We start from the raw sequence: 13,028 nt of genomic DNA, 5'->3' as shown, positions 1-13,028 counted from the left end.
CCTTCCTTCTATGGAACACAAAACCCGGAAAAACGTTGGCTGAAATTAGTGTCAACCCAGGGCGATTTTTGCAGAAGCACGGAACCAGAGGAGGAGGGGACGAAATCCAAAATAAACAAATCCAGTGAATTCGGATGGAGATGCTTGCAGAGTGGACATTTGTTCTTATTGGGGCATTTAGAATTAGCACTCGAGTAGAAAGTATCGATGAATTAAATCCTTCAATATAAAGCCCCTTTCCCACATGGAATCCATAACGTTCCCACATTGACCTCCTTTACGGAAAAGTTCTGTATGGAGTCTGTTCCCACATATCTGTTACGGATACACTATTTAATGGGTTAGGGTTAAAACGCTGAATCAATCTGAATCATTTGGTATTTTTCCTGGCTCTCAGAGATCAGCGCTTTGGTTTCCACCTCCCTGCTCACCGTCCCTCCCAGACGGACCGGGTTCCCTCCGCTGCATTTAGGTCCCAGAGCCCCCGTCCCCGGACGCAATAACCCTCAACCCAATGTTTTTAAATATGTGTGATCGTTTTCCACCTGTCCTACACTCTCTGCCTCCGGAGAAGGAACGTTCTCCACCCGTTCTCCCTCTCCCTGTCCGCTCGCTCCCCCTCCTGCTCCACGCCCCGGTGCAGTCGGCGGGAAAGCGAAACGCTTGTGCCCGATGTCCCCGCCCCGCACCCCTAACTGAATTATTAGGGGTGCTGTGTGGAACATTGCGGTTAGATTTACAGCTTTCAGTACAAGTGGGAAAGGAGCTTGCGTGTGGTATATTCGAATCTTACTCACAGTATTAGTTTAACAACACATAATGATCATTTTAGTAGGATTATTTGTATCATATAATAGTAGTATTCAGTAGAAATTTCAAATGTAGACATTCAAATTAGCAGGTTAAATCTAGAGACCATTGTTCCAGTAGTGTGCTCTTGGCCGTTTTTGAGAATGTCCGTTTGGGGTTGGGATGAAATCGTTTTTGAAGATCAATTTTTAAAGCGTGGCCTAGATGGGAGTAGTCTGCATTATGATTCCAAAAGCTGCAGAGTAGAGTAGAGTACATCGCACTATGAATACTTAAAATGTTCTGTGTGTTTTCAGACACTTCTCATAACATTCTGAGCCTGTCACTGCCAAAAAAAGAGCGTGTGCTTCATGTTGGAATAATTCAGAGGATCAATTTAAAATATTCTGATCACTCAGGTTGACTCCCAGTGATCGAGAAACAAAGTATGTTCAGAGTTTTCCATGAAGTCTAAAAGGATTGACTCAATTATAATAAGCCGAGTACTGTGTGTGTGTGTGTGTGTGTGTGTGTGTGTGTGTGTGTGTGTGTGTGTGTGTGTGTGTGTGTGTGTGTGTGTGTGTGTGTGTGTGTGTGTGTGTGTGTGTGTGTGTGTGTGTGTGTGTGTGTGTGTGTGTGTGTGTGTGTGTGTGTGTGTGTGTGTGTGTGTGTGTGTGCGCGCGCGTGTGTGTGTGTGTGTGTGTGTGTGTGCGTGCGTGCGTGCGTGCGGAATTGATGCACGCATATGGGTCATTGAATCGCAGGCCGGTGAGATGAATATCAAGATGCAGATTCAATTAGGGGGTGATTAAATGTGATTCATCGGTCACAAACGAGGGGAAACTGTGCAGTTTAATTTTCACACCTCGAGCTGTCGGCTCTCCTGACGACCCCGTTAATGCTAATCACTGGGTTTTATGGGATGGAGACCATGGCGGTTTGCGGGCACGTCAGTGAAACCTCTATGTAGAGAACCTCTGTAAATATTGTCCTACATGCTTACCTCAATATCGCTAAGTTTACGATATTTTGCAGAAAGCCATAGGTGCTTTCATAATATATTTACAGAATATCAAAATATAAATATTTGTGAAAGAATCATTACTAATGTGGTTATTATGGCCATTGATCATTTACAGCTGGAACAGTCTGTGAAGTTCAGAAAACTCCCTTAAAGCAACACTATAACTTTTGGGATTTGGCGCCCCTACAGTTTCTGAGTGAAATTGCACTTTTACACCACTGTTATAAAACTCGGTTCGGTGTCCGAAAATTATTTATTTTACTGGACAAATTTGAACCTTAGTCACCTTTAAATAACATGTCTGTTACATATACTCTGTGTGTGCATGTGCGTGTGTTTATGTATATAGTGTGTGTGTGTGTGTGTGTGTGTGTGTGTGTGTGTGTGTGTGTGTGTGTGTGTGTGTGTGTGTGTGTGTGTGTGTGTGTGTGTGTGTGTGTGTGTATGTATATATGTGTATATATATATATATATGACCCACCGCATACTTTAGTGTCATTTGGCGCCTTTCGACTCATTTGAAAGTGGAGAATCAGAGCTTAACAAGGTGTCACTTGCGCAAATCAAGCAAATATTTTTAAAGCTATGACTTGTTAATGACAAGAGTGTGGCAAAGCGTCTTTCTGAGATAATCACCTTGAAAGTTTTGCCAAGACATGTTTTATAAAGGTGGAATTATTTTATTTTATTTTAAATCACCAACCTTAACGGACTTTAATGATGTCAACAACAACACGTTTATCGTCGGTCTCCTCCGGTGGTTCTTGAAAATATTGTGTTTCATCGTCAACATTCAGGTTGAATGGTAAATGTTAAGTGGTTGAAATCCGCTCTTTGAAATGTTCTCCAAGTCCGGAGTAATATCAGATTCAGAATCGCTGTCGGAGAACTGACTATCATCGCCGAAAATCAAGTCCAGTGCAAGTGCGCGCTGCTTAAACTGACTTGGATCTATCGCACTGGTCAGATTAAGGTATGATTTAGATCTTCCTCCACCCGCTTCTCCTAATCCATAACAATACGGGGAAATGAAAGTTTTCACAGACAATTGAACGCGGATCCTCGTCTTGTTTACGGAAGTGACGGTGACGTCAGTGACACGCCGCCTCCACAACGATGTCTCCATTTGTGTATAAACCACGTAAGATTTAAAGGTTGAATTCTTTCAAAACGGTTTCACATGTGACTTCACATCACATGGAATATGGATGAGATATCTTCACCTGGACGGACGCTTTAAAGGAAACATTGATCGGTGTTCAGCGCTATTCAGCGTCTCAGTAAGTGAACTGTGTTTCCCCATGTAATCTAACGGGAATATTTAACTCTACGGTTTAACATTTTTCTACTATTTATAAATCAAACCCAGTTTTGAAAATACATTGAGAAAAAAAAAACCACAAAGGAACACAAATCTGGAAAAATCTCTTTTTCCTTCAAGAAAGGTTTTCTCAACTTATTAGGCTGCTCCTGGCCATTTTAGAAATGTATGATATGGCGGCTCTTGCTGTGGTGGGTCACATATACACACACAAATGAGTGAAGGTTACCTAAAATAAGAATAGGAAACACAAATGTAACCATTCCTGTTCCCTCTCATTGCAGGTACTTTGTGCTGGACCCGGAGCTGGGGCAGCTGCAGTATTTTGTCAGCGAGCAGGGGCGGAGCCAGAAGCCCCGGGGGTCGCTGCCGCTGATCGGGGCGTCGGTCACGCTGAGCGACGAGGCTCCGCACATGTTCATCGTGAACGCCGTCAACGGAGAGCTATACAAACTCAGAGGTGCGGCCACGCAACGTCACACACAGACGTGCACATGCACACACAATGTCTCTGGGCTGCATAATACACACGTCATGGAACAACGTCATGGAAGGCCTGGTGTTTGGACAGGCCGGTGATGGACGTACCAGCTCGGGGACGTTCTCATCCACATGATTATCATAGGGACTCGATGCATATCTCTATGTCTGCTGATGTGTTCAACATCCCATTTTAAAGTAGAAATGCATAACATCGCCTGCGTTGGTTGGATCACGCTGCAGGTCCCAGAATTCCATTTGAAACAGAAATCGTAAGTTTCTTTTCAACGTCTGGGTTGACCCTCGTCTTTGCTGCAAGACGGCTAAGTCATGTTCTTTTCTCTAAAGTTTTCCTTCTTCTCAGCAATTGATGTGATTTCTTTGTTTTTTTTATTGGTCACTTGGAGTTGGTGGGGATGTTTTCTGTTCTTTTTTTTGGGGGGGGGGTCCTCTCGTAAACGGAATGGCTGTTTCCGAGGAATTAGAAAGTACCAACTAAATTAAGTATGAAATATGGGAGGTTTTTTTATAAGAAAAAAAAATGTTATGGACCACCACGAAGAATCTGACTGAAATATCTTGTGTAGTACGATGCCACACAACATCACCTCATCGTGTGTGTGTGTGTGTGTGTGTGTGTGTGTGTGTGTGTGTGTGTGTGTGTGTGTGTGTGTGTGTGTGTGTGTGTGTGTGTGTGTGTGTGTGTGTGTGTGTGTGTGTGTGTGTGTGTGTGTGTGATATTCTATACCACGGTAATTAATTAACTCTTTCCGAGCCAGTGGCTGATTGTGAGCTTGTATCTGATGGCCATGCTGAAGTCCTTCCTCCCAGTGACCTGTATCCCTTCATCTGAGAGGAACTCCTTGTACTGTTGCTCTACTTGAGGCTCTGGAATGTCCCCCAACTCTCCCACAGGGAGATATCAGAATAACTTGGCCTATATTCCATGAATAACTCAGTGATCCATGTGTATCGAGCTGAGAATGAAGCAATAATCTCCCAGTGAAGGAGTTGGACGCTGAAGCTCGCAGGCAGCGCTGGTTCACAGTTCACTGGAGTGCGGCGACTTGAGACGTGCTGGATATAGAAACATTACCCAAAGCTAAACGCGTCAATGAGTCTCGACGGATTCAAAAAGCCATTGAGGGAAAACTGTGTTCTTCTAAAATACCCCCCTCCAGCCTTGTCATAGAAATATAATAATCAATGCTTCCTTCCTTATTGATGAAATGGACATTGATCACATCCATGTGCTTATCACATCTTATTCTAGGGGCCCGAGAGGCCCTCTTTTAACTGACCCTTTAACAAAGATGTATTTTGCTCTTTAACAGCGTTCCTTGTATGTTGTGACTATGGGTGTTATCCTGTGAAGGTCATAAGATGCTGTGTGATATAAACACGATATACATTTCAAACACCCTGGTACTTCCCCGGAGGAGGAGCCCCTCCTAATGTTTAGACTTTCAGAAGGCTGCCTTGTTCTGTGCTGTGAAACTCTCATGATATCTCAACAAGCAACTTCGTTAAAGGGCAAAAGTTGGCAAAAGTTTAAAAAATACATCAAATTTTACCTCCAACACTCAAGACCAAGGTCCCTCATGGGCGTCTTTTCTTTCAGATATTTGACTGAGATTATGAGTTGGATCTAGATCCAACACCAGTTGGTGCTTTTCCCACGCAGGTACCATTTCAGGAACCGAGGAACTTAATTCCCGGTCCTTGGGAACTTTCAATCAGAGGAGGATACTTTTTCCAGAATTGGTTCGACTTGGATAGTTCCCGGTCCCAAAATGGTGCGCTGTAAGTGAGGAGGTACTTTTCAGGGGACCGGGAACCATTGGGGTGGATTTGCACCATGGTCCCTATGTGTGGTGGGAAGGCTCTTTTAGGGACTTTTTGAGGTTCCCGTTCCAGATGGTTCTGATCCTAAATGTACTTTCCTGGTAGTTCAGCGTTCAATTGTGTTCTGATTTCCAGTTACCTTTTGGTACTTGTACAGGACACCACAAATCACACCAAAGTATCACTATTTTGTCTTTATAGGACACGTCAAAGAGGGTTTTCTCAACGTTGGAGATTTAAGGTGTCGCTTATTAGTAGGGCTGCAACGGATCAAAAAACTCAGGTTTTGCATCGTATCATTGTTTTGAGTCACGGAACGGGTCATTTTTTGGATCAGCAAAAAAAAAAAAAAAAAGGGGGAGACAACTTTTGCCCATTCTTCTGCCCTCACCATGTGAAGTCGTACGTGGCTATGCAGCGAGCTAAACACTCATACACCCATAAAGTACCCGAAGACAGGAGCTCACTTTAGGTGTCTTTACCAGATGCGGTAAAACTGTGGAACATTACAGAAATATGCAGATTAATGATCAGTGTCTATGCAGATGTACATAACCTGTTCATACGTTGTCATAGCACCTACACTGTATGCATACACGAATAACATGAACGAGCTCACAGATGGTGCTTTCTCAAGGGCTATGACGAGGCGGATGGAAGCGATATTAGTCTGTGATATGAGTCTGAGAAGTGATCAGATTGACTGCCTGTGTTTCTGTCTGGCTATCTCATATGGCGAATCCCGATGTCACACTACCGTCACAATGCTATGATGTCACAATTCAGACTGGGGGGGAGGGGGGCGGGAACGCCCATGGTCTTAAATGAAGACAACGTGCGAGATGTCGAGTGTTGAAATTTAAATCTTAAAATATATCAATTATTAAATTAAAGTGCAATATGAGGCAGCGTGACGCACCGTAAACCAATCATTGCGCTTCAGAATAACAGCGCGCATCTGTCTTGTCTATCTTCTTTTCACTGCAGCTCTGCATCCAGATTTATGGAAGTCAACAGCGGCAGTAAAACTGTTTTTCACTATGATGTTAAATTTTGCAATTGATCCGCGGCTCACATGCGCGCCGAACCGTGGGGGGGGCGGGATGATCCATACAGATCACGAATCAACTCCATTCCGTTACTATTAGCAGACAAACTGAGTTTGAGCAGAAGAGCCCCCTCGGCTGTGTTTTCATTAGTTCGTAGTAGTGATATAAAAATCTAGGAATCCTATTTTTTTTTTTTTTTCTTCCAATTCTCTTAGTAACACAGACGTGAAATGTGTGACTGCACTGAAACGAGAAGGGAGACAAGGGTAATGAGTCAGAGCGAGGAAACGCAGGGGATCGTCTATTATCCGGTGCAGAGTGCTGTGTGAACTGTTGAAGCAAAGTGCAGAGGAGGAAAAAAGTGGAGGGCAGAGTCATTTAATCCTCTGCGAATGTTCAGACGGCAAATTAAACCATTCATCAGACGACGTGTCGGTGAGACAAGTCGGCCGATGTTGAAGGGGTTGCGTCGTTTAGCCGTGTTTATATCGGAATAATCACCCACGCCGCCTTCATATCGCATATGATCAATATTTTGATGTGGGAATCCATTGTTGACTAATGATGATTATTTATACACACTATGCCCGCTCCTTCTATAATACAGCGCCGTTTCGATTTGCAATGCCGAACAGGGATCCTCGCTATGTTCTCTTTATTATTAATTAACGCGGTGAATAATGTCATTTGCATTATATGCAGCCACTGTCAGTCATATGAGTTCAGTGTCATGCCTAAGGACTATTAATCCACTGGATGTTGCATGTCGCGTTTTAGAGTCTTCTTTTTCTTTGGGCTGCTCCCGTTAGGAGTCGCCACAGCGGATCATCTGCCTCCAATACCTTCTCTTCTGTTCTGCGCATCTTCCTCCCTTACACCAACCGCCTGCATGTCCTCCCTCACCACCTCCATAAACCTTCTCTTTGGCCTTCCTCTTTTCCTCTTGGCTGGCAGCTCCATCCTCAGCCTCCTTCTCCCAATGTAACTCTCATCTCTCCTACACACGTGTCCAAACCATCTCAGTCTGGCCTCTCTCACTTTTCCACCAAACTGTCCAACCTGAGCTGTCCCTCTAATGTACTCATTCTTAATCCTGTCCATCCTTGTCACCCCCAATGAAAATCTCAACATCCTCAACTCTGCCGCCTCCAGTTCAGCCACCTGCCTTTTTGTCAGTGCCACCGCCTCTAAACCGTACAACATGGCTGCTCTCACTACCGTCCTGTAGACCTTCCCCTTCACTCTTGCTGGAACCCTTCACGTCATGTTTTAGAGTAGCTTAGTTTATTATATACATTAAATATATATATATACACTACTCACAAAAATTTTGGGATATTTGGCTTTCGGGTGAAATTTCAGGATGAACCTAAAATGCACTATAACCTTTACAGGTGAACTTAATTTGACCTTCTCTATACTTTTGAATGCACATGTCCAACTGTTCAATGTTTCAGTACTTTTTGCACAACTTGCTGTTCTCACGCAAGGAGCTGAACGGCAAAATTCAGAACAGGTGTTTGATCCATGAATCGACCAATAAATTTCCTGGTTCAATTAGAATTGGTATGTAAACATTCCTTTTTCACATGCTGTTCACATTTTGACATCATGAGACCAAGACGACACCTAACAACTGATCAACAGTACCCCGTCATTGTGAGGCTTCAAACAGGATGTTCTCAGAGGGAAGTGGCCACTGAGCTTAGAGTGTCACAGAGTGTCATCAGCAGGTTGCAACAGCGATACAGAGACTGGAAGAGTCACAGAAAGGCATAGAAGTGGACGTCCTTTGGCCACATCCACACTGATGAGCGCTTCATTGTGAACAGTGCCCTGTGGAACCGGATGATGAATGCCACTCAACTCCAGGCACATTTAAGGGAGGTGAGAGGCACCCAAGTGTCATGTCAGACCATTTGAAACCGTTTACATCGGCGTGGTCTGTGTGCTAGACGACCTGCAAGGGTACCTGACCACACCACCAGGCACAGGCATCATTGTCTTGCACGGGCCAGGGAGCATTTACACTGGACGAGGGACCAGTGGCCTCAGTTTTGTTCTCTGATGAAAGTCGATTCACATTGAGCAGAAATGATGGCCGCCAACAATGTTGGAGACGTCAAGGAGGGCGCTATGCATCAGCCACTGTTGTCACCAGACGAGCCTTTGGTGGTGGTGGGGTTACAGTGTGGGCAGGTGTGTCTCTTCAATACAGAACTTCCCTACACTTTGTGAATGGTACAGTGACAAGCCCATACTACCTGAATAACATCATTAATCCAGTCATTGTGCCCCTGCATGAACAACACAGACCTAAGTTCATCTTCATGGACGACAATGCTCCAGCTCATTGAGGTCACATCATTAGGGAACGGGTGCTGGAGACTGGGGCACCTCAAATGGAGTGACCTGCACTTTCTCCAGACCTGAATCCCATAGAAAACCTATGGGATCAGCTGAGTCGCCGTGTAGAGGCTCGTAACTCTGTACCCCAGAACCTCAGTGACCTGAGGGCCGCCCTTCAAGAGGAGTGGGGTTCCATGCCTCTGCAGACAATAAGTCGACTTGTGAACAGCATGAGACGTCGTTGTCAAGCTGTAATGCTCAAGGGCACATGACAAGTTATTGAGACATTGACATTTTTTGTTGTGGTTAACCCACCACTGTTGTTGGCTTTTGTTTCAATCAATTGTTTGAGATGAGGAAATCACCATTGCATGCTTCTACTTAAATGCCCTATTTTCACGATATAATATCACTGTAGCATGAACTTTTTACATTTTCCATAAATTTCACCCGAAAGCCAAATATCCCTAACTTTATGTGAGTAGTGTATATAAAACTTTTTAAAAATAAGATTCTTTATTTTATCTGTCACCGGCCGGCTTGCCCTGCCTCTGGGGGACAGCCAGGAGCAGTGGGCAGCATACAGCGATGCCTCCGGGGACCAATTCCAAACGTCCATTGCTGGTCAGAGGACAATCTGGTGCATGTTTTTGGTGGGGGTCCTTTCTGATATTATATGGTGGAAACCCCATGTGAGCACGGGGAGAACATACGAACATCCCCAAACTATATAGGGGATGGTAGCTCAGGAGGTAGAGCTGGTGGTCTAGTGATCTAAAGGTTGCTGGTTCGATCCCAGGCTCCTCCTGCAAGCATGCTGTAGTGTCCTTGAGCAAGACAATTAACCCCTAATTGCTCCTGATGGCTGCGTCCGTCGGTGTTTGAACAATTGTAAGTCGCTTTGGATAAAAGCGTCTGCTAAATGACTTAATGTAATGTAATGTAATACGAACTCCACACAGAAAGGCCCCTAGTTGGGAGATAACCCACCAGAGCACGGTGCCAACAGCGCCCCACCCGGGAACGGGAATCAAACCCAGGATCCTCTTGCTGTGAGACGAAGAAGAAGTGGAAGCGCTGTGCCACTGTGCCCACAACTGACCACAACCCTACACCATTGTGCAGCCATTACAGTAATTATGGTATTGTCTGTGTCACCCTTTCTAGAGTGAAGTATATAGATGGAAAACATTCTGTCACTAGTAATTACGGTATAATTTCTATGTACTGAATGTGTTGAGCTATTCACATCCTTCTGATTAGTGTTTGATAAAAAAAATAGTGGTTAAGTTACCCGTCCCATTATTTAATAGAATGCAAGTACAAGCGTTATGACATCAATAAGATCCGCCTCTACATTGCTAAAATCAACAGCGGTGGAATCCCATGGTAATTAAATGCCTCGCTCTGTATCCGTCCCAAGCGACGTCTGGTAAACCGTTCAATTCCTCTCATGTTCAACTGGTGTCATTAAAATGAAAAACACGGAGTGGGGAGGGCGTCGTCGTGGTGATGTTGTCCTCCTCTGTTCATCGACAGGTCGAGCGGCTGTGTTCCGGTCACTCGGGGTTCCCGATAACACCGGCTTTTTGTGCATTCATCAAACGAATGGACCTGTCGGTACTTCACACCCCCCATGCCTGAAACAATATCAGGGTTTTGAATTATTCATCTGCATCCTGAGTTTTCCCCGGATGCAACCCATGGCTAAGTGAGCGGAATATGGATGGCGTGTTCTCACCGTGTGAACAGGTGCCTCCGCTCATCAGCCCAAACTAATTACCGTTAATCACAGCTTCAGCTCTGACACATCAGAGGTTTTGGATGCTTGCTCAGACTTGTAGCGGAGGGGCTTGTTGAAATGATGATTTATGTGGTGGAGGGTTCAGGTGGAAGGCAGAAAGTGGGGGTTAATTTTTCATTTTTTAATTTCCTGGTTTTGGCTGTATAATTACCTTTCAATGAGCAGGGGCGGCACCAGGGCTTTTTGGGGGTCCTGAGCAGATGCATCAGGGGGCCCCCTGTGATAACAAAAACAGAAAAACAAGGTTTTTCTTTGTTTTGCTGCAACCAGAGTACTGCTGGGCTCTGAATGTATAATATAGGAATGGAAAATTCAACGTTACATGTTATTTTTTTTCTAAATTTGTCAAAGTTGGTACATTCGATTAAATTACATGATTAACATTACATTGCAGAGTCGTAATGATATACCTTGAATGTTGTTTTTTTTTTATCACAATCTTTAGATTCACATGGTCAACATTTAGGGTCAACATTTAGGGTCAACATAGGTAAAAAAATACAAATATAAATCATATTAAATGAATGTAAACAAGAATGCAAGAGTTAAAAAAAAAAAAAGATCTGTTTGATTACAGAATGTGTGCAACGGAATGCTTCCAATATAAATATAAACCTCGGACTACATTTTTTATTATCATTATTTTTTAAATCTACTTTAATCGAATTTTCTGACCCCATTCTTTCATGTTTGATGATGTTAGGGAGGGAAAATCTTTCAGCTGCTCACTAAGAATGGAGACTCACTGAAAAGGAATATTGCCTAAACTAACATCATTACTCAGTCCTTTGAAGCAGCGTTGCTGAGTTTTAACTTGCATTCAAACTCCTTGGGGAGACTAGAGAGATGAACAAAAATTCGATTTTTTTTTTTTTTTTTGGTTACACAAAATGTTTTATCTTTATTTTGTTTTATTCTTTATTTTTCCATTGCTTTCTGTGTTCTCTCCTCTGTATGCATAACATGTTCTCATAGCTTTCAAATAGTGAAATTAAATGCCCCAAAGTTGCAGTTGTCTTTGTATAAGATTAAACCAACTTCTGATTGAGGGCAGCGGTTGCCAGATTGGTAGTGTATCATTTCCAGCATTAGAACGAAGTCAGACATTTATTTTTGTAATCAGTTTCTGTGAATTTATCATTTTGTTGAGTTTTCTCTTGACTCCGCCTGTTCCTCCGTCTGTTCCAGCTGTAGGCAGCACAAGTGACTGACAAACGCAAATCAAAAGCTTTATGCTCTGAAATACAAAGAGGAGATCATGCACTTAAGTTTGATGTTGCTCCAATGGTTGATGTATGCTTTGATTGTTTCTAGCCTCTCATGTAAGTTGCTTTGGACAAAAGCGTTTGATCAATGATAAAATGTAAATGTAAATAACTTCCATCGGGACCGAAAAATAAAATAAAGTAAAGAAATTTAGAGTTTATTAAAAAACAAAAACAGTCTTGGAAGATTCCAGGTCATAACTGATTTAAAGGAAAACTGAGTCCTATGCGTCATTATGCATATATGTCATTAGACTTTGTGCAGAAAAAGAACATTTTATTTTGCCATTTCCTTTTAAGGACCTTGTTATGGAGAATCCCAGATGATCTTTCAGTGTCTAACTAAAATATACCCGAAGAAAAGCGGTGCAGTTTTACCATCAGAATTTAGAGTATCATACAGTATTAAGTGGAAAATAGTGTAGACAGTAGAAAAACTCGTTTTAAACAAAATCTTATATTAAAGTTATATCGATGACAACATAATTTTAATTACATGTCATTATGTTTTTAATTTGTAATTTATTTCGTTTTAATTCATTTTAATTCATTTCATTTCAATTTTGCTTCTAATTTATTCTTTTTTCAAATTGTTCAAAGCACTTTTACTGGAAATTCAGTGTAAGCCGCCCATCAGTGGCTCATTAAAATCAGGAGCGAGTCAGCAGTGATCTGACCTTCACTTTTTTTTTTTTTTTTTAGATCCGGATAAAATTACATTGAGCTGTGGACCTAGGAATTAGCATACAGGTGCATAGTGTCAGGCGGAGCGGGAGCTGGTGTGTGTGTGTGTGTGTGTGTGTGTGTGTGTGTGTGTGTGTGTGTGTGTGTGTGTGTGTGTGTGTGTGTGTGTGTGTGTGTGTGTGTGTGTGTGTGTGTGTGTGTGTGTGTGTGTGTGCGCACACACATCCGGTTTTTACTAAATTAAGTCCCATAGCAATGGAAAGCAACGGGGGGACGTGTGTCCCGACAGTGGGGATGCACAGGTTTTTTTGGAACAGTACAGAGTAAGGACTTGGGCAGTGCCTTAACTGAGTTGTGTTTAAATTTTTTGTTTAATTCATGTAGTAAATAAACAAAAATAAAAAGACAGGCTTGGGGC

The 13,028-nt window shown here is 42.9% G+C and overlaps 1 protein-coding gene across 1 annotated transcript in view; it reads left to right on the top strand.

Moving 5' to 3' along the window:
- LOC307235488 (oxysterol-binding protein-related protein 10-like) overlaps positions 1-13,028 on the top strand; it is a gene marked incomplete at its 5' end in the record, with an annotated part of 71,771 nt that overhangs the window by 15,484 nt on the left and 43,259 nt on the right. The window contains one exon of the mRNA XM_080007606.1: positions 3,419-3,594. Coding sequence (XP_079863732.1) covers positions 3,419-3,594 — 176 coding nt within the window. The remainder of the gene's footprint in view (positions 1-3,418; positions 3,595-13,028) is intronic.

The sequence above is a fragment of the Zeus faber genome (assembly GCF_960531495.2).
Source record: "Zeus faber genome assembly, chromosome: 1".
Lineage (NCBI taxonomy): Eukaryota > Metazoa > Chordata > Actinopteri > Zeiformes > Zeidae > Zeus > Zeus faber.
This window is presented reverse-complemented; position numbering and strand designations above follow the sequence as displayed.